Below are 23,230 nucleotides of genomic sequence, written 5' to 3' on the forward strand. Positions count from 1 at the left end.
GAGTTCCACCCACAGATATAAAGGACGCGTTCTTTTATTCATCGCTGACAACCCCTCCTTGCTACCAGATGAGCCCAACCCCGAACCTCCTTTACTGCCGGAACCGATTCCAGCGTGTTCCCTCGACCTAGACACAACCTCAGATTTTACTTCCCCTCACGTGAGTCTCCACGCCCTTTCTGGCCTCCCCTCCTCCGAGACCTTCCGACTCGTCGGAATCATCAATCACTCCTCCCTCACCATGCTCATAGACAGTGGAAGTACCTATAACTTCCTTCAACCCCGACTTGCCCAGTTCCTTCATCTCAAAACCGAAAACACAAACCTACTTCACGTCCTGGTTGGCAATGGCTCTGTCCTTGAATGCAATCAAGTTTGCCGTGATACTTCACTTCTCCTTCAGGGCCACCAGTTCACGGTCACGTTCCATTTGCTCCCTATCAGTGGTGCGGATGCTGTATTGGGCATAGAATGGCTACGACAATTTGGGCCTGTTATTACTGACTACACCGCGTTTTCCATGAAGTTCACCCATATGGGCCGGCCCATTGAATTACACGCTGATATCTCCACTGGACCAAAACCAATTTCGATCCCTCAAGTTAAACGGTTATTACAAACCGGATCCGCTTCAGCCCTCTTCCACTTAAAAATGATACCCGACCAACAACCCGACCCATTACTTCATCTTCCTCACCCGATACCTGCGGTTGAAGCTCTTCTCACTCAGTTTCATAAGCTATTCCGACAGCCTTCATCCCTTCCTCCCCCACGATCCATCGTCCACCATATCAACCTCCTACCAAACACAACCCCAATTAATGTAAGACCGTATCGTTACCCACAATTCCAGAAATCCGAAATAGAAAAGCAGGTCTTAGAGCTCCTCGAATCCGATCTAATCCAACCCAGTATGAGTCCTTACTCCTCGCCGGTATTACTTGTCAAGAAAAAGGACGGAACCTGGAGAATGTGTGTCGATTACCGAGCTCTAAACGCAGTAACAGCTCGAGATCGGTTCCCGATACCCACGATCGACGAACTTCTGGACGAGTTAGGAGGCGCTGCCTGGTTTTCTAAACTCGACCTCCGGCAAGGGTTTCATCAAATACTCATGCACGACCCTGACGTGGAAAAGACTGCCTTTCGAACCCACCAAGGGCACTACGAATATCGCGTAATGCCCTTTGGGTTATGTAACGCGCCGTCCACTTTTCAGGCGGCAATGAATACCTTGCTAACGCCATTTCTGAGGAAGTTTGCCGCGGTTTTTTTCGATGATATATTGATATATAGCAGGACACTAGCTTCACACCTCCACCACCTCGAGCTCATCTTCCAGACTCTTCTTCAAAGCCAGTACCATCTAAAGAAGACCAAGTGCCTTTTCGCTCAGAAGCAAATCGAGTATTTAGGGCACGTTGTGTCCGGCCAAGGAGTCGAGCCGGAACCCTCCAAGGTCCAAGCCATGGTGCAGTGGCCCACGTCGTCCTCAGCCAAGGAACTTAGGTCCTTCCTAGGACTCACAGGTTTCTACAGAAAGTTCATTAAGAACTATGCTATGATTACGGCCCCCCTCACTTCCCTCTGCTCCAAGGAAACATTCGAATGGCCCTCGGAAGCCCAGTCCGCGTTTGATCGATTAAAGGCAGCTATGACTTCAGCCCCAGTCCTTGCGCTACCCGATTTCGATGAACCATTTATCATCGAAACAGATGCTTCCGGCGCCGGCATGGGCGCGGTTCTAATGCAGAAAGGCCACCCTCTCGCGTTCTTTAGTAAGCAATTCGGCCCACGAATGGTTCATGCCTCCACTTACGTCAGAGAACTCCACGCGATAGTAGCTGCAGTCCGCAAATGGCGCCAGTACCTTCTGGGCCATCCTTTCACCATTTTTACCGATCATAAAAGCCTCCGCGAGCTCATGTCCCAAGTTATCCAAACACCCGAGCAACACTACTATCTTTCTAAGCTTTTGGGTTTCGACTACACGATACAATACAAGGTGGGTTCTTCAAACGCAGTTGCGGACGCTCTGTCCCGTACTACTCCCTCCGGCGAGTTCCTACTCCTATCAGTGCCTCACCTTGACTTCATGCGTGACTTACGCAACACACTTTAGAGACTAAAATAAATAAATTCAGTCATTAATAAGAAAATCAATAATTAATTTTTTACCATTAATTAATAATTAATTTATGTATACATACATAACAAATCATGCATATGTTATAAATAAACCATCTCTCTTTTGTTTTCACTCATACATCCCAAAAATAAGATGTACGAATAACTTTTTCTTCTTAAAATGACAAATTTTCTCATGCTACACTTTCCAAACATTTGCCTTACGTTTCATTATATAACAGGCTAAAATAGAATTTTGATTTCTTAGATTTATAAAGTTTTTTTTACCCTTTAAAATTTCTCTATTGAACCAAATTAATCATTCTCATACTAATTTGATCAACTTGGTGATACATGACAAATTGTAAAAAATGCTACGTTAGCTAAACATAACAGTGTTAAAGCAACTTGGTGACACATGACAAATTCTAAAAAATACTACGTTAACTAAACTTAACGGTTAAGGGACCAAATTTTTTTAGCCTATAGCTAACGAATCTTTACTAGAACTCACTCAAAGATATTGTCAGTGTTTAAAAGTTATTTTTAAAATGTTCATAATTCTGATTAAAAAAGAGAGAGAGAGAGAGCATAATTAATGTACCAAAAAGTGATCACGATTAATTTTAAAATAAGTAAAAATTTAGATTTTTCATTAATTGATAAAGTTTATGTTTTAAGTATGGAACTTGTTAAAAAAAATTAGAAACTATTCGTGCATTTTAAAACTTATTATAATCTAATGTTTATATAAAATTAATTTTACTAAAATAGAAAACAAACCGGTTCTAAATAAATGTGTGAAATGGCAATTCTCATTTTTCATAACTAGATTAAATTAATCTCACTAACAGACACAACACACATTATTTCATAGTTTTTATAATTTGATTATAGTTAAAGTTTATAATATCTGGTTGATAACACTGACTTAGTTTGTTCGATGAGAAATGTCAAGATTTTTTTTAGTATCGCTCACTGGATTTTCTCGGGAAACTGGAAAGGAAAATGAACAAAAAAGTGAAACGAAAAGAAAATTAAAAAGAAAGAATGGAATGCAGCAGAAGAGGGAGGGTGTTCACGGTAGATATCATGGCGCTGATATATTTGGTATATGAATCATGGGAAGGTTTGCATGAGAAAATAGGCCGGCCACCAACGTATTCAAATGCCTACTTAACTCACCACAGATGTTATAGTTTCAAAGTTGTTAAATATTTTTTTATGTAATTCATTTTCACTATTTTTTTATAAAATTAAGATCACATAAAATTAAATTTATAAGCGCCTAAATTCTTATAATTTTCTGTGCCTATGATTACAGCTATCTTTACACAAAAAATAAATAAATAATTATAAATTCAACAAAAAATATTAATAAGGACTATAGTCTATAGTGACATGATTAAAATCAAGGTATTATCAATAAATGTTACAAGAGTGTTGATTAAAGAGTTCATTTTATACAAATTTTTAGTGTGAAATATTTTTAATCCAGCTCTTTTAAAGTAACAATACACTTTAGAGACTAAAATAAATAAATTCAGTCATTAATAAGAAAATCAATAATTAATTTTTTACCATTAATTAATAATTAATTTATGTATACATACATAACAAATCATGCATATGTTATAAATAAACCATCTCTCTTTTGTTTTCACTCATACATCCCAAAAATAAGATGTACGAATAACTTTTTCTTCTTAAAATGACAAATTTTCTCATGCTACACTTTCCAAATATTAGCCTTACGTTTCATTATATAACAAAGGCTAAAATAGAATTTTGATTTCTTAGATTTATAAAGTTTTTTTTATCCTTTAAAATTTCTCTATTGAACCAAATTGATCATTCTCATACTAATTTGATCAACTTGGTGATACATGACAAATTGTAAAAAATGCTACGTTAGCTAAACATAACAGTGTTAAAGCAACTTGGTGACACATGACAAATTCTAAAAAATACTACGTTAACTAAACTTAACGGTTAAGGGACCAACGTATTCAAATGCCTACTTAACTCACCACAGATGTTATAGTTTCAAAGTTGTGCATGAGAAAATATGCCACCAACGTATTCAAACCGGATATGTTCTTTTGGCTATATAACAAAGCATTTCATTCACTGGCAATAAAATTGTTGTTTCCATGAACATATACCATACCGCAGAATAAATGCGCTCGAACTTATGTGATAATTTCCTATTGAAGTCAAAACAGTACAAAGATCAGAATATTCATCAAGAGAAATGTAATTTAAAAAATGACCAAGTTCTTTCTTTATGAAATTTAATCAAAGTTACAAATGGAAGATGACTTTTTCACCAATAGATCGTACAACACTAGTCTAACAGCTACAAAATCACTCCAGCTTATATCAGATGCATGATTTCCCAAAAGATTGCTAATTTGAAGCATGTGAAAGTTCTTACAGTCGCACAAAACTTCCTCACTTTGTGTAGAGAACATCCTCCCATGGGTGACGGTAAAGTGGTTGCTTCAATCGCTTTTGGTCAAAGGTGTGTCTGAAATTTTAAGTAACAATGAATGAGACCAAGACATAATTTTTTATTTTGGAGGTCGATGAAGATTCTCAGTTTAATTGATTAACAAAAGACATGCAAGGTGCATATCCAGGACCAGTAGTAGTGGCTATGAAGACCACCAAACTGAAAGTAGAACCCTTCGGATCGTAAGTCCATTAGAGAATTGTGGATAAAATACCCACAAAAGGTCCAAAACTACAACAATGTCCAAAAAGTTCTGTTCACATGAAATACGTATAATTAATTTAAACTTACCCAATCAGACCAATGGAGCGTGCCAGCACAAAGAGGCCATTCAGATAGCCAATCTCCACAATTTCATCAATCTCTTGTTTGGTGAACATTCCACTACCAGCAAGAAGATCCAAGAAAAGAGATCCAATTGCACCATCTACGTTAAGAACTAAATTATTTGCCTTTGTGAGTGTGTAGGTCTCAACTTGAACAGCATATTCCATGTATTTCACGGAAGGAAAATGTGTTCGTGCAAACTTCTGTAGCAGCTCAACTCTCTTATCTTTGTTGTCCCTATTCTTGATCCTGTTTCACAAGGCAAAACAAAGCCTCGGATTTATTATAACACTACAGCAATAGCAAGGGAATTAGAATATTTATTGCTTAATAAAATGAAAAGATGGAATGTGTTACCTGTGCCCTATTCCTGCCACACGAATTCCCTTCTTTTTCATACCTTCAACAAACTCATAAGGAGTAAGTGCCTGTGACAAGACACAGTACCACATGTTAGATGAAAGACGAAGTTTGTGGTGTGTTCAATGTTTTTTTGGGGGGGCAGAAACTGAGAATTTTGAATTTCCCCTGGTTTCAAGTTTATTGTATAAAATAATTCTTTAATCCATTAGGTTCATTCCACCAGTCCCGGATGTTTTTATTCTAGTTCCAACTAGCTTCACAGGAAAGAACTAATCATACCCTGTCATGAGCATCCTTGAAGTAGCGAGCAGCATCATCGATGGCACCCCCAAATCGAGGACCAATTGTTAGCAAACCTGATTCAGAAGCTCGTTACTAACCATTTTATGGCATTATTAGCATAAAAAGTTTTGGTCACCCCATCAGATACAATACCTACACCAGTAGTTGACAGATTAGAGGCATGTATTTACCTGATACGAGACTGGAAACTAGGTCTTTCCCTGCCCTTGCTGTCACAATAGTATTGTGAGCACCAGAGACACAAGGACCATGGTCGGCACATAGCATGATGCATATCTGACCAATGTAATGTATCAGCAAGATAGAAGGTGGAAGATGATATGAATAGTTTGCTTTTGAAAAAAAAAATCTAAAAGGAAAACTGACAGCACAAATAGAAGTTTGACTGTAGAGTGTAGAACATTTTCACATACTCCAGACAAACACAGCAAATGGAAAGTATTCAATGAAAGCACTGTGCTACTGAATAGCCTACCTCAATAAATTGAGTACAGTAACGGGGAAGGCTTCGTTTAAACCACAAAAGAGAGATAACATCACCAACACCATAACCTTTTTCGATAATGGAAGACATGGGTACACCAGCATAGCATGGCTCCTCTCCTTCAGAAAATATTGGAAGAAAACTTTAGTTTAACACTTTAACTATCAAATTTGAGTGTCTCATCCAGATAATGAAAGGCATCCCATTTCTAAATTACAAAATCAGTGGATTCCAACATACCTCTGTCATCAGAAATGGTGGAAATAATATGAGTTGGAGCACGGACTTTTCCACTCTTAATTGCAGTACTAAGGTCTTCAGGGATTGGTGGAGGTGTGATTTCCTTGATTGGTGTGATCTTCCCTTCTTCAACCTATCAAAGATAAGACAACTATAAATATTACAACTTATTAAGGAAATTAAAGAGATTTCTTTAACCATTGTGTGTTTCCAGGATTAGGAGATGGGAGAAAACTCAATAAAACATAAGGAAATTTCAATGTTCATGCATACTAACCAATTTATCAAATGTTTCCCTAATTGCAGCTTCAAAAGCTTCATATGATGTGGGAACAACAGCTCCAGCGTCCCTTAGTGCCTGATTCTTTGCTTGAGCAGACTCTAACTCACCACCACTTTTGGCTCCCTGATTTATGCAAGAGCCAACAGACATTAAGAATGTTGTCCTTTTATGGTTTATGCTTTAATTGAGAATTTAGTCAAAGTTAAAGGAGCTGAGACATACTGCATGACCAAATTGTACTTCAGATTTGAAGAGTCGTGCACATGTGCCACTGACCCAGGCAACAACCGGTTTGGATACCTTTCCTTGTTTTAAGGCCTCCACTAAGGAATACTCATCACGCCCACCAAGTTCCCCAAGTACTACCATCATTTTAACCTGAGGTTTAATGTAAACCAAGACGATAAATAACCAAAAAAAACTGACATGCTCTAGATTCTACTCGATGCAAATATTTTAGGTAGCTCCTCAAGAAGAAGGCAAAAATTTACCTGTGGCATGTTGTTAAACCGTAAAACATGGTCAGAAAGTGTGGAACCAGGGAAAACATCTCCTCCAATAGCAATGCCTACAGTGAAATAAGACATAACTCAATACTGGCATTAACAAAAAGAGAAAAGATAAATTCAGCATATAAATACCTTCATAAATCCCATCAGTTACACGGGCAATAGTGTTGTAGAGTTCATTGGACATCCCACCCTGCAATTTAAAAAGTTGTCTTCCCTCAGAGCCATCCATTCACATTAAATCACGCAAATAAAAAATAAAGCTCAAGTTTTAAATTTCTATAAAACACTAGTTGGTACTAAATGTTAAATAAAAGCAATTTCATTGAACATGTGATATTAATATTAGCTAAAGAAGCTATTACTGTTATTTAGCAATAGAGAGAGAGAGAGAGAGAGAGAGAGAAAGGGGAGAAGAAGAGTAATTATTAATGTTCAAAAACCTTATCATGCGAGTAAATTACCAATTCATGCTATGTTGCCATTAAGCTGTGTCATTCTATAGTTATAATTTGATTTATCTGTGTTCAACCAAAACTATTATCATCTCACCATCCACTCTGAAATCTAATATAAAGATTGAGTTCAATCTTCACAAAAGTATATAAAGGCAATCTCTTTGGTTCTTTCAGAAATGAGAAACAAAATTTAAATGATAGAATAATAAATTCAAAGATAAGGATGTGAGCTCAAGAAAATTGCAATTAGCAATTTCACTCTGTCCTATCGCACCAGCATACTATCCACACAACAAGCTAGTAAAAAAATAAGGTATTCAAGAGACAGCCTAGTAACTAGTTAAGTAACTATACTATTTCTCAAGATTCTAGACGAACTAAGCCATGATGGACAAGTATAAACAGCAAAAGGCATGATTCATAGTCATCTCTACTAGGATTATTCTTAAATTTCTTGAAGCTGCTATTTGGAACTTGAATTAGCTCCTGTTGGTGGAATCTTTCACTGGGTACAAGATAGGTATACATAACAAAGTATCATATTTAAATTCAAAAAGTAAAATGCATGCATTTGCTAAGACCTTGAAAACATCCTGCATTTTCTTAATCTAAAAGCAGGTTGGGATTATCAAAAGATTTATAGTGGTACTAGAAGAAAAAGTGTATCCCTAATATGAAGATGACATAAACATAAGCAAGAAGTGAATAACTACATACAGATTTAGAAACAAATCCAACAGATCCAGGCCTGTAGAGCTTGCACTGAATTATATTGTCAATTGTTCCAGCTGTGTCACCAATTTTAAAAGCACCTGCTTGAATGCCTCCAACAGTGGCTGGACCAATAACAACCTATCAAATCAAGAGCATTAAAATTGGTTTTTACATGTTGTTATATAGCTATTAAGTCAATCAATATCTATTTCAACTCCCACCTTATTGTTTGATCGGGCATATGCAATCAATTGCTTAGTGTCTGACTCGGGTACTCCTTCAGCAATAATAGCAACAACTCTAATTGTTGGCTGCTTCAAAGCTGCCATGGATGATGCTGCAGCACTGCATGTAGATCAATTTGTACATGTTGAAATCATAAATAATTAGGCATGGAAACAAGAAAAAGAAAAAAAACAAATTAGGGACTGAATAATTGAAATTGATATTGATTTGATGTGGCATGACATGAACGAGAGACTAAGTACAAACAGATATATATATATATATATATATATAAGGAAATAACTCATGAAATATGTAGCCACTCCTAAAAGATCATATAAGATACTCTAAAATATCCAATGATACGAAATTGATATTTTAAAATCTTTTCTGGATATGCTAATGGTATTCATGTATTATTGTGCAACAAGATACCATAGACTCAAAATAATAATAAATAATTTGCTGACCTTCTAAATGAAGCAAAGTTGATGAAGACATCAGCAGTAGGATGTGCAGCACAAGCTGCTTCAATGCTGCAAAACAAGTCAACATAGCGCCAAGACAAATCACCCCTCAGACAAACAAAAATGTCATGCACTAAAGTTGGTTACTTTGTATGCAATAGCTGAAAAAGTAAGAAGACCACACTAAAATAAAGAAAAATCTCCCCTTGGCTACAACTACAACCAACCAAATCCCAAATTCAAGCAAAAATAGGAAATTTTTAGTATAGAAATGAATGAGCAACACATACGTGGCATGAACTGGGATGGCAATTTCCTCCTGACCAAAAAAAAGTTTTTGAAATCCCTCAGAACCAGGGTTAATTATTCCAGCAACTGATGGTGTTTCCCTGCCTGCAAACACAAAATTAGAGCTTCCATTAGTATTAAAAGCAAATATTAATGTCAATGTATCATTTTCTGCAATCCGCCTAGAAGAAAATGAGGATGATAGAGCCAGCCCAAACCGCAAAGGAAGTCAAAATCAAGCATCCGCTGTATGGGAAGTTGCTTATAGTTGTAAAACAAAGCCTGTGTAGTGCGGGAGAATAGTTGTCCGGTGGCCATGACGAAGAAGCAGATAGATCTGGCAACAAACAAGTGCATTACTTTTTATATTGCAGAAGAAGAGATACATAGGAATATTTGCAACATTACAATACCAAAAGTTGCATTTAAAATGTAATAAAATACGAAATCAAATAATTAATAATGTAATATATTCTCCATATCAGTTGAAATCACAGATAGAGATTAATATCGACTCCCTCCAAGTACAAACATTAATAAGCTATCTCAAACAAGATTAAAAAAATAAGTCATTCACAAGTATAGCCACGTGATCTTCATGATCCAAATTAGGAGGGAAAAAACATCAAACATGAAACGGTAGTCAATAAGGATGATTTAAAAATTAACTAAAAAAGATGCATAAACTAGTAACGCAGCAAAACAGAGTAGATTAACGACCAAAACGTTGCGTTTGGAGAATGAAGCAGAATTTGAAATCTCTGTAACTATAAAAGGAAGAGAACGAAACTGGAATCGATCATTTCAAGCGTCAATAAAAAAACGAAACACGTCATCCATCACCAGAAGAACGGAAATGAACATTTACGTTATTTGCTTTGAAAAAAAATAAACAAAGGAAAGAAGCGAAGGAAGCAAATCCAGAACCGGAACAAGTTTTAGCAACGATCAATCATCCAACTCACAGAAACCAAAGCAGCAACTAACTATAACTACCAGCACAAGTTCAAACCAAATGCACGAAAACTTGAAGCCAAACAATGAATAGAAAAAAAAAAAAGAGAGAGAAGATTCTGGAATATGCAGCGAGAGTATCCCTAAAATCACGCAGATTAGAAATTTGGAAATTAAAATGGAAAGAGAATCAGAGATCTAGAATTGCGAATGAGGAAAAGGAAAGTTTGGTTGGTGGAGGTTAGTTAGAGAGTACCTGATTCACTGGCCTCGTTGGCGGAATCGGACAAGGAAGTGAGTCGAGGGCGAGTTGGAAGGTGAGAGACTGAAAGATGAAGGGAAGGAGGAGAGGGGGTTTATATAGTGATGTTGAGAGTGTGCGTGAGTTGAATTGCGCGAGTCACGTGGAGGGTGGTAGTTAGCTTCTTCGCTGTACAATTTTTACTTCAATTCTCATTTCTCTGTCGTGTGTGTTAGTTAGATCGAAGGAAGGAGAAAAAAAATGCACAAAACGAGACTCGAGTTAGGTGGTAGTGCTAAGATGGCTATTGTCAGTTTCATTTCACCTTATACAATAATAAATAAATAATACACACTTTATAGTATATTTCTCTTAACATCCTCTATATTGTTAATTAAATTTTATTAAAAATTATAAAATAAAAAATACAATTCATTAAATAAGAAGTATGACTTACAAAATTTTATAATTTTAATTAATAATAGAGATTATTTTTTAAAAGAATGTATTGTTAATATTTTCTTTTTTATTTATTTATCTATGCATTAAACGATATCTATTCAATATCTTAAATTATTAGAAAAAGTAAAATGTAATAATTAATGATGTAACTATTAATATATTAAGTGTTTTTTTTATATTTTAATGTAACTATTAATATATTAAGTGTTTTTTTATATTTTAATGTAACAGTTAAATTTTCAATACAAAGTATTTTTATTTTTTATGTATATAAATTCACAAAATACAATTTCATAAAACAAAAAAACACGCATGATTATTCATAAAAAAACACCCAAAATTTTATTTTAAAAAATTCTCGTGAGTTTTCCCACGAATTATGGATAATTTAAAATTGGATAAAACTTAAGTTAGGATGATAGTTCAAATATTCTTTGCATTCCGGTGAAAAAAATATTTTTTACATTAATTTTTAATTAAAATCAGTTTATCTTAGCAAATCTTAACATTTTTGTATATACAATAAAATTCCGAACTAAAACTACTCAACTTTCACTCACGGATAATCTCTCGTAAGTTGATAATTGTTGTGTATATTTAGTTTTTTACTTAATTTTCATAATAATTATCTTAATTCTTCTCATTTGTTATTTAGTTTGATCTCAATAAGTTAGAATTTACTGTTTTTTCATATTTTTAGCTTAATGAAATTAATTTTATTGAATTCATTAGTTTTAATTGTGTTTTGTAGAGTTTTCATGCATCAATAAAGAGAGAAAATTTTTTGGGTTGATGAAGCAACTTGCTCAGTGCATCAGAGTCAACTTGGAAGGTCACGTGACAAGCATTGTTGGAGAGAAATCTGAAGTTTGGTGCACGTTTAGCGCAAAGTATGCGCTGAGTGAATTGTTTCCACGACCAAAAATTTGGACTAAGTGCACACCTCAAGCTCAGCACATAATCATCTAACCAAGTGTTGCTTTTGTATGTGCACTTAATGCGAACCCTGAGCTCAGTGCACAAGTCATTTTGCATAAACGATAGTGCAACCTTTTTGGACTTATTTAAACCTTGCTTTCATTGAGATGGAGGTAGCATCGACCAAGGGTTGTGTGGGGCGGCTGAGGAGCTCCCATCTTCCATTTTCCTTCTTTTTCCTCCATTTCGCTTCACCTTCTCCCTTCTATTTTGTAATTTTGAGGTCTCTCATGATAACGAGAGGTTAGTTCATCTATTTTGATTGGTGTGTTAAGCTATTCTCATGTAATTAATCTTTATATTTATACAATGTTATTTCCTATGTTATTGTTTCTTTTTCCATTTTGATTACTTGTTTTATGGTTCGATTACCTTAGTTTTAATTCTTTGTTTTTGTTGTCATTGAAAAATGCTTGAAAAGTGAGTTTTGAATAGAGCATTTAATGAATGTCTCATATAGGTATGGAGGGATGTTTGTTAGCATCGTTAGTGATCAACCATATGAACATGTTTCATAGTTAAAATGTCAATGAGAAATGCTTTTTGACTAAGATTTGAAAGTAGTATATCATAGGTGTCATGTCTAGGGATGGAATAACACTTGTTAGCCTTGATAAATCCTTGTTCTTGAATCCAAGTGATTTAGCTTGACTTGCTAAGGGATTAGGAGTTTAGTTAAGCTACTTAGGCTCTTTTACATGAGGGATCATGATTAAAGCACCATAGTGAGTTAATATAGCATTAGAGTGAACATTGTACAAAGAAAACTTTTATAGCTACTGAGATTGTTAGCTTAGTATAGCCAAATCCCCAACATTTCGTTCATTTTTGCATTTAGCTCATCTTGCCTATCAACTGTTTGTATTTTTGCTCACCTTTAATTTGTTTTCTTTTTTGTTAGAACCAACTTTACTTTATGCTCTTTTACATTTAAAACAAAATCTCATTTGCCTAGAACTTGAATTTGCACAAATAGCTTGATATACAAGCAAATCCCTATGGATACGATACTTAGGCTTTCCATTTTATACTATTTGGACGATACTTTGATATGTTTGCCAATGACATATCAAGCATTGACAAAGTTTAGGATTTAAAGTACACTAACTGTAAAGATCAAACTTAATTTTAATTTACCAATAATATTAAAAGCACGAAAATACTACTCATAGCTTTTGTAATAGTAAGCTATGTTTGGGGTGATTTTTAGTTTTGAGTTTTGAAATTTTTGAAAATAACAACTTGTTTTTAGTTTTAGTTTCAAAAAAAGTTTAAATTAGTTTTTAAAATATGATTAATTTCAAATAAACTCATTTTGAAAGTTTCATATCGTATTAACATTAGTTTAAAAGTATTTTTGTGTGGTGATGACAACAATGATGAAGGTTGTAATGTTAACAGCAGCAGTGGCGGTAGAAATACCAGTGGTGGTTGCGATGACAGTGATAATGGTAGTGGTGGTGACGGTGAAGGTGAAGGTGAAGGTGAAGGTGATGATGGTGGTGGTGATGCCAATGATGGTGACAGTAACGACGTGGTAATGTTAACAGTGTTGGTAGTGGCGGTGACTAAGGTGATATTATTGGTGGTGGTAGCAATGTCTGTGACAATGGTAATGACAGTAACAATGATGGGGTGGTTGTGGTGGCGGTGATGAAAGTGATATTGTTGGTAGTGGTGATTGTGATGATAATAACGATAGTGGTAACATTGATGATGATAGCAATGTTGATGGTGATGATGATGTCATTGGTGATGATATGATGGTGACAATGACAAAGGTGGTGTTGATGGTGGTGGTTTTGACAACAATGATGATGATGGTAACAGTGGTTGCAACAAAAAATATCATTATCAAATGCAAAAAATATGTATTTTTTCTTAAACTAAAAATCAAATTTACAAAATATTTTTTCTTGATTTTAAAAATGAGTCGAAAATGATTTAAAAATCACTTTACCTTCATTTTTATCAAACATGTTTTATTTTAAAAATTAAATTTAAAAACAAAAACCAAAAACTCATAGCTGTCCCAAATAGACCCGTAATTTAGTCTTAAAATCCAAATGAGTTTGATTGGTTAGACAGAAAATTGACCACATCATCAATTAAATAATCCAAAAAGTCGGTGGAGCAAAAAAGAAACTAATGAAAAATATTCGAGCCAAATTTTACAAACCAAAATAATTTTTTGGATTTCTAAACTTTTAAATGATTTACTTTAAATTTTTTTACGCATAAAAAAAGAGATTAATCTTTGCCAAATTGACAAATCAAGATTTGAATCAGTATCCAACAATACCTCAAAGAAGATTGTTTCCCAAAGAGAATACATGTGAAGAAGTAAAAAAATAATATATCAAGTTAATTTTTAAAGTGTTTTTTTAAATGGAAACGGACCTAACCGTGTGATGTCTTCCACATGAAAAACAGTATGTCATTGTATTTTGTCTATTTTGTTGCTTTTTAGATACTTTAAGTTAATATCGAGTTCTCCCTAGCTAAGTTTTTTACATAGTTATAAACATCAAATCACCAATTAAACGTCATAAAAAAAAAATGAGTCAAGCTAGCTAGTCAAGGATTAGAAAATATAAATTGATAGAAATCAACAACTCAACGGTTCAAAGTGGTGTGACTATTGACACTGCAGCAACAAATAAAACAGAAATGAAGTCGGGTTAATGGCACTCTCAATGGTAGTGAAAGTCTAAAAGATGTGGAAGCAGAAACGAAAAAAGTAGACTCTTCGTGTTACTGCTTCAAGCTTTAGCAAGGGAGTGATTTTTGAAGAAGAAAAAAAGAGCTTGGAAAGACAAGGTAAAACAAGAAAAAAAATTAGTTAAACTATTCATTTGATCTTTATTTTAAGTTTTAATCCTTATATAAGAAAATTATAAGTTTTAGTATCTACATATGCATAAAAATTTAAGTTTTTTTCTCTAAAAAAAATAAGTTTTGGTTCCTGAATTAATACTATTGAAATTTTTTGGCAGTATAAACCCACTAAATGGTAATAAACTGCTATAAAAAAATTGTTTCAGAACTAAAACTTACAATTTTCTATATAAGGATTAAAACTTAGAATAGAAATAAGTGAACTGCATGAATAGTTTAATAAAAAAAAATGTTTGTGTAAGTAAATAACTATAATGCTTGTAAGTTAAGCGTTGAGTACAAAACTACGAAGCTTTGTCTTCTAGTAATTTTGCATTTCTGCTGCCTTTAAGGGTTAACTTTTGTAATTTTTTAATTCATAATATTTTTTATGAGTATATTTTAAGCATTTTTATCGTTCTCTCAAGGATTGTAGAGTTCTGTGCTTTCTGCCAAAACGTGAAGTTATTCGCACTTATTAAAATACGTACATGTTGGACATGTTATGTTGTTGCTACGTTTTTACAAAAAAATTAAAATATATTAAATTATATAATATTAAATTATAAAATACTAAATATTAGGGCTTGCCAAAGCGGCTTTGTAGAGGTTATGTATTTTGTGAGCATAAGAAAGGAAAGAATATGTGACTGTCTAAATTGACCTAGAGAAAGCTTATAATAAGCCTAAAGTGTGCCTTCATTTGTGATACTTTTATGGATATTGGTTCTCAATATAAGTTTGTAATGTTTGATGTTTAGTGTATTTCATCCTGTGAGAAATACACTCAAACACCAATGGTTACAAAAACAAACAAAATTTAGGTATTACATATGTGATACCTCAAGAATTCCATTCATCTAACGGAAAAAAAAAAGTTTGAATTTAAATATTGTTTGTGTAAAAGTTGAGACAATGTCCTACATGATATTAGGTGGAAAATGGGTAATGAATAATTTATTTTCTTTTTGATAAATTTTAGGTTTTCAACTTGCACAAGCTTGTTTTCCTAAGAGCATCCACAAGAAGATCTCTCTCTTGAGGACAATCCATTCGTGCATATGCTGACGATTCCTTTACCACTCTACAACGGGCGAACAACAAAATATGGGATTATCCTTGTTAAGATCCTATGAAGAACTTTTGTTGTGGATGCTTTAACAACCCACTTAAGGATTTTCTTGTAATGTATATTCTAATTGTCTTTTTTTGTCAATTCATCTTGGATTATGACTAGCTTGGACTTTGTTGTTGTTGTTTTTTTTTTTAATATTGCAATATTTTTTTTTAAAATGCTTGTAGTTCAAGCTGCTGATAGTAATCATATCACTTATTAGTTTGAGGGGGATGGGGGTAACAGAGATTATAGAAGGTCAGCGAATCATTTAGAACGTTAGAAAGTTAATTAGGAATAGTTAACAATCAACACTATATATAAGATCTTTCTTCATTGTATATTTCACAATTTTTTTCCAATCAATTCAATATATTGGGTTAGTTTGTATAAACTTAAATTTTTTTTAAAAATAAACATTTTTATAAAGTATTTTTTAAGAAGCATATAATTTTTTTAAAAAATAAGCATAAAATTATTTTTTTTAAGCAGAAACAATTTAGACAAATACATTCAAAAATGAAAAAAAAAATCATTTATTTTATTAAAATAATAATTTATTTCATCAATTATCTTATGAGTAGCAATATGCTTTTTACCTCTCTTGTGAATTTGATCTTTCTCCCTTTGATTCATAGATTCTTCACATCCCTTTTATATATACATTTTTTCCTCATCCAAAACATACTACAAAGTGGAATATTTCTACCCCCAATGACCCCAAGTATTTCAGAAGGTATTTATTGTGCTTTGTAGTTTGTATGAAATTTGTCATTATTATTTTTTCAGAATACAACTTTCAGTCAATTACTAATAAAAATTCTAAAATCAAACTTTATGTTTTATATTTGTATGCTTGAAATTTGAAAAGGAAGAAGTTGTTGGCCAGCTAATAATCAGAGGAACTGTGCATAACTTAAATTGGAGGGAATGGATGTATGTTGAGCCATAAAAATCAATCCTAGTAAAGCACAGCTATGGCCCCAAACCATGCATGTTTGCTAGCGTGAACTTAAAGTCAGGTTATGAATTGGTGTCTTGTTAATTGTCATTAATTAATTCTATTGCACTCAGAAACGAAATTAAGATCATGTATAGGTAAAACTAAAAGACTCAACTAAAAACTAAAAGGAAATTAAGAGCATGAACTGTCATTACTTTTGTCATACAAAAAAGACATAAACTGCAATTTTGAATTCGATGGGAATTTTATATCAAATCCAAATAATTTAATGATAATAGTATTTTAAAAATGATGAGAATTTTATAAGAAAATAGTTTTCCAACAAAATAAAAGAATTTTAAATAATACTTAAAATGAAAGATATTTTTTTTCATGATCTCAATGATTAATTCGTCAATGCTCTCATTTATTTTTCTCAATTTACACTTGTATGAATAATAAAAATTATCAATACTTCTTCTATAACAGTTAACTCTAATACTCTATGCAACTTCTCCTATAACACACAAAAAAGCATTCCTCGAGCAACTCATGCTAAACATAATAATAATAAGTTAAATTGGGCCTAGGTCCTCCTCATTCCTTATTACCAAAAGAAAAAAAGAAGATAAATAATCATTTTTATCTCTAAATGTGTAATTTAGTGATAAATATATTCTTAAAAAATGGAAATATAAAATTTAGTTCCCGAAAATGTAAAAAATGTGATAAATATATCTGGTCGTTAACTTCTATCTATCACCATTAATAAAATAACTTATGTAACACAAAATGATGAAATTGTCACTGAAATGATTGTCAATGTGGTCATGCTGACTAAATTGGACAAAAATGTTAGTAAGATGTCATTCTTAGACGAAAGTGTTAATAATTTTTTGTTGGATGAAGATGTCAATATTTTTTTATCGGAGGAAAATGTCAGTAATTTTTTTGACCTAAATGTTAGTATGTTCCATTAAACAAAAAATGTTAATAAGTTATCATTATTAGAGGAAAATGTCAGTAATTTTTTATTGGACCTAAATATCAATATGTTTCTATTGGATTAATTTGTTAGATTAGAAATTTCATTTCATTTAAGGGTAAAATATAATTTTAGGATAAATTTTCACCATTTTTTATCGTTATAAACATAACATTTCAATAATCACTTAAAAAAATATATTGGCAAACATAATTTAAAACAAACATAATAATAACCAGTTTACCAATCATTACAAATTTTTCCAAATTACCCTAAAAGATAAATATCTCACATATTTCACTTCTTCGAATCTTGGTTATTTTATTAACGGTGACAGATAAAAGTTAACAGCCGAATACATTTGTCGCACTTTTTACACTTTTTGAGACTAAATTTTGTATTTTCATCTTTCAATGACGCATTTGTCAGTAAATTAGATATTTAGAGACAAAAATGGGTATTTACCCATTCATATTCCAGAAAGTGAGAAGACGAAAAGTCAAGAGAATATTATTTGACAAATATATCCCTATGTTGATAATTAGATATGACCACTATTGGACAAGTGGTCTCAATAACTTAAGAGGACGGTGAATTAAGTCTTACAAAATTTCTACTAACAAATTTTAACCCCCTTTTAAATGATATATGATAGACTCCGAATGCAGAAGAAGAAACAATCAAATTAATAATGTTCTTTAAACGTGTAAGACAAAATTGATTGCAATAAAATAAATAAGATAAGGAAAGAGAGAATTGCAAACTTGATTTATATTGGTTCGGCCACTGCCCGTGCCTACGTTCAGTCCTCAAGCAACCCACTTGAGATTTTCCACTATTTCTGTAAATCTTTTACAGACTTTGAACACACCTTGGGATTCCTCACCCTTGTGTTCAAGATTCTCCAAGAGACAACTAGTCTCTTGATTACAACTGAGTTTCTAAGATTAACAAAAATATTTCTTTAGAGTAGATGATACAAATTGAAGATCTTAGAAGAATTCTCAATAGATTTGTAAATGTTTGTCCAATAGTTGTTGAGAGAGCATTTGACAATTAAGTTCTCTTAGAATATCTCTCTTTTGTTTTTCGAAGTCAGACACATATATCTAGATCCATTGTACCTTTTCAAAATTGTTTGAAGAAATGTGTCTTTTCAACAAGCTTTTATGACATTTTCAAATTTCAACTTTTAAATTTTCAAATTTCAAATTTTAAAATTTCTAATTTGAAATTTGAAATTTGAAATTTCAAATTTCAAACTTTCTAAAAAACCTTTTTAAAATAATTTTACTTCTGGTAATCGATTACAATGTTTGGTAATCGATTACCACTGGAAAAATGTTTTTTTAAGAAAATGTTAAAAATATTCTAAAACCTTTTTATAATCAATTTAAAAATTACGTTGAGACTAAACCTTTGCAATTATTAAGAGACTCTTTTAACAAAGATATACTAAGACTTAACTTTCTTCTTAATCGTTGTTTTCTTGGTCTTGATTTAATCTTGAAACAATCTCTGTTTGCTTAACCTTGAATGTTTCTTGAAGCAATTTTGTTTGATTATACTTTGACATCATCAAGAACCTGTATTCATACATTCACAACCATATTGACAATCATTTTAATGACAAATCCGTCCCTCTATGCGACGTATGTTATTTTACTAACGATGACAAATGAAAGTTAATGGTTGAATATATTTATTGCACTTTTTACACTTTTGGAGAATAAATTTTATATTTTCATTTTCTAAAGACGTATTTATCAAGCAAATTACACGTTAAAGGATAAATTTATCCAAAAAAAAATACTAATTAAACTTCCCGCATAATTTCCTGCACCTCTACGGAATCCACAGGTGGGTGATACTTGTATTATTATTTTTATAACTTTTTATTTAAAAATATAAAAATAATGTTAGAGTTACTCACAATATTTAGATTAATATATAATACACATCAATAAATAAACTGAGTATCATTTAAAGAATTTAAAGTATTAAAATTTGTAAAACTTGAGTTTATAAATTATATTTATAATCACCTCAGCACGATAGTCACATTACAAATTTTAAACCTTTTTAAAGACCATATAGATTATTTATTAACTAAATTAAAGTTATAATTAAGTTATGTTTTAAACAATAATTAATAGTCTTAGCTGAATTATGTTTGATTAATACACTCATCTTAAAACACATATATGAGGAATTTTAAGTATTTTAATTAATTAGAGGGCTGTTAATAAAATTTACAATATATATTGAGCTTAAATAAGTTAAATATTGTATCTAGATTGAATAGAAGTTCTATGTATTTGTCTTGTAATTCGAGAAAAATAACTCAAGTTTTTGAAATAATTAAAAACTTATTATTATATATATTGAATTGTAAGTCAAAGTGGCCTTGATAGATTAATTTAAGCATAATTTTACACTCTTTGTATAAATAATAAATAAATACAAGAGAAGTGCTAATAATTAGGAGCATTCGGGTAAAGCAATGTTCAAATGACAAATATATGGTACCTTAATACTCCTTACATTTTCTTTGGTGTATGTCTCATTCTCAAATGATTGGAACTTATATGCCTTGAAAGTCACTCCAATTTTTTTGTTTATAGCAATGTGATATTGTTGTCTGTCAGGAAAATTAAAATGATTAAAAAAATGCATTGTCGATGTCAGGGTGAACTAGTGTAATGAAGAGAGACCAATTTTTAAGTAAAAAATGCGTAGCATGGGAAACGAGGGACCACGATCGTGGTCCGTGAACCCTTGAATCTCTAAAAAAAACAATACTACAAAACAGGTGAAAAGTTGTTCTAAGTTTCTTACGATCTTAATTAGCTTTAATGGATTAGAACGTGTTGCGTGTGTAATTCATTCCCTGAAATATTTTATTATTATTTTCTCTTCTATGTATTATTTTTCTGAATTCGAAATTCTTTTATTATGTTTTGATGTTTGAAGAAAAAATTACAGCAAAAAAAATTAATGAACTAATAAATTTTTAAGATAAATAAAATATTATAATTTCTTATCCAGTAGTTATTTAGCATACAATAAAAATAAGGAACTACAACAAAAATAACAAAGTTTTGGATTAATTGAAATGATTTTTTTAAGATTAATTAAATTAACGTTTAAAAAACAAGATAAAGTTTAAGAGATAATTAACATAAAAAAATAGGATGTTTATTTAAAAAAGGATAAATTTTAATGATTAATTAAAACGAAAATAAAGTTTAAAGTGTCTGTTATAAAAAGGATAAAGTTAAGGGAGAATTAATTCTCTTTCCCTGAAAAAGTACTCATACTTTAACCTAAATGCATGTAAGTAACAGGTAACAACTTTAAAATCTTGGGTATTTATTATATACTCATCTATGAACTTGTACGTATTTTAGTTACCTTTTTTTAAGTTAATATTTTAGTTAACTTGAACATGGTTTCTTATAATAATTTGGTTTGACAAATCAATAAAACATAAATGCTATTATAATGCTATAGCATTAACGAAGAAAGATCAATAAAAAAAGAATAACATTTATTTTTTTAGAGGAAAAATAGAATTTATTAAAAATAGTATATAACTTAATTGGAAAAAAATAAAAATAATATAATTCTTAAATTATATAACTTCATAAACAGAATTATCTAACTTAATTAAAAAATTATTTAAAAATCTTTCGATTTCTAATTACTTAATATAATAAATATATCATGTATATTAGCCATATCTTTAGTCGTGTGGAATCTCAGCCATATGATCCAATTGTCCTCAATTATTACTAAGGTTAAATATTACTTTTTTATATCATTTATGTTTGTGTTTTTATTTTTATTTTAGTATATTAGTTTTAAAAATTTTATTTTGATTCTTTTTTTTTTTTAAAGTTTCATTTTGATTTTTTTTTTGTTTTTCATTAACAATGTTAGTATTTCATTATTTTTAAAATAATTCATTTAAAATAGTAACGATAGTAACGGTTAAAAATTATTTCTATTTTTTTATTTTATTTTTAAAATTATATAAACCACTAAAAAAAATGTTGTCTCCAGGGACCATACCAGGAAACAATGTTGGGGGGACAAAAATACAAAAAATTATCACATGAGGTTTTGCTTACTATTCCAATACATAAATTTACTTTGCTAAAAGTTGGGATCGTACTATTAGCATTAAGGCCTAATATTAGTTGACGGGAAGAGGGCCAATTGTACATATTTTTGCAAGTCTGAATCTAAAGAAAAACAGGCCTCGTTTTCCTATTCCTTATGGATCCAAGCAGCGCAAGAATTTGAAAGGAACTAAAATGAAAAAACATTCAAAATATTGAAACCTTTCTTTATTTTTTTATAATTATTTAATTTTATGTTGAGCTCAAAAAATAAATGAGATAAAATAATTTTTAATTAATTTATCTATTATTAAACATTTGGAATTTCAACCTTTATAAACAAGATGTGATGAAGATTATTTTTTAAAATTATCTAAAAATATATGAGATTAAATAATTTTTATTTGAAATTTTGATTTAACATATTAGAATATATTCAGTCTAATTACAAAAGAAATATTTATCATATTTTCTCCAATTTTATGAATAAAAAAAACAAAATAAGATCGAAGACAGGACGGAAAAACCCACTAAAAATCTGAAAAGAAATCTCACCCTGCATCCCGTCCGTTGTCATGCCTAAAATAAGATCATACATTTCTTATTTTACTTTTTTTTTTCTTTTGTTTCCTTCTTTTTCATCACCACCGTCACTTCCAATCTATTGCCATGGTCGTCGCACCCAACAAATCTACCGCCACACCTACCAACAAATCACAACCACATCACCATTACTTCTTACATACCTTCTTGCAGGGACGCATCGGAGAAATGCCTTAAATTTGGAATATGGCGAACGATAGTGGTCACAGAGCGTTAAATATGGAAAGAGTTTGAGAGATCTTAGATCTCAGATCTCATTTTGCTCTTTTCCGATATCGGAGTGATGAAAAAACGAGAACTAGAACAAAAGGTTGTGGGAGGTGGAACCATGGTGGTGGTGGTTGGAGGAGAGGCTTTACAGGTGGGGTAAGAGTTTTCACGCCATCTTTAGAATCGAAAAAATAACATTAGTTATAACCAATGTAAATGTGTTAACATCAATTATACATATAATCTATAATAAAAAGCTTAACAAAATTACAAAATTATCGTTGTGATTTTGTTTATAGTGGATTATAATTTTTGAAATAAAAATAAATATAGTAATAACTTTTAGTCATCATTATTTTAAATTAATTATTTTAAAATTTAATAATTAACAAAACATTAAGGTTCTTAACTAAAAACTAAAAAAATTCATAATGAA

General features: G+C 31.6%; 1 protein-coding gene and 1 long non-coding RNA gene across 3 annotated transcripts; one reads left to right on the forward strand and one right to left on the reverse strand.

The window, feature by feature from the left end:
• Nucleotides 1-4,308: 4,308 nt before the first annotated feature.
• On the reverse strand, nucleotides 4,309-10,805 carry LOC100795745 (ATP-citrate synthase beta chain protein 1). Of its 2 annotated transcripts, none has more exons than XM_006597635.4 (17): nucleotides 10,514-10,805; nucleotides 9,522-9,640; nucleotides 9,306-9,408; nucleotides 9,019-9,084; nucleotides 8,545-8,668; nucleotides 8,327-8,461; nucleotides 7,284-7,344; nucleotides 7,134-7,210; nucleotides 6,865-7,020; nucleotides 6,637-6,765; nucleotides 6,360-6,492; nucleotides 6,111-6,238; nucleotides 5,806-5,911; nucleotides 5,612-5,688; nucleotides 5,327-5,397; nucleotides 4,934-5,218; nucleotides 4,309-4,657 (listed from the first exon to the last, which is right to left on the reverse strand). In XM_006597635.4, exons 2-17 carry the CDS (start codon nucleotides 9,619-9,621, stop codon nucleotides 4,582-4,584), a joined length of 1,827 nt encoding a protein of 608 aa, XP_006597698.1. In that variant the 5' UTR covers nucleotides 9,622-9,640; nucleotides 10,514-10,805; the 3' UTR covers nucleotides 4,309-4,581. The 2 variants fall into 2 exon arrangements, with proteins under 2 accessions (XP_006597698.1, XP_040865960.1); XM_041010026.1 differs by lacking the exon at nucleotides 10,514-10,805 and adding an exon at nucleotides 10,269-10,287.
• A 4,634-nt stretch (nucleotides 10,806-15,439) lies between these two features.
• LOC121173621 (uncharacterized) lies at nucleotides 15,440-16,051 on the forward strand. The gene is made up of 2 exons (XR_005888820.1): nucleotides 15,440-15,639; nucleotides 15,798-16,051. It is a non-coding gene; the product is annotated as an uncharacterized lncRNA (long non-coding RNA).
• The last annotated feature ends 7,179 nt before the right edge of the window (nucleotides 16,052-23,230 follow it).

This window comes from Glycine max, chromosome 15 (assembly GCF_000004515.6).
Source record: "Glycine max cultivar Williams 82 chromosome 15, Glycine_max_v4.0, whole genome shotgun sequence".
Lineage (NCBI taxonomy): Eukaryota > Viridiplantae > Streptophyta > Magnoliopsida > Fabales > Fabaceae > Glycine > Glycine max.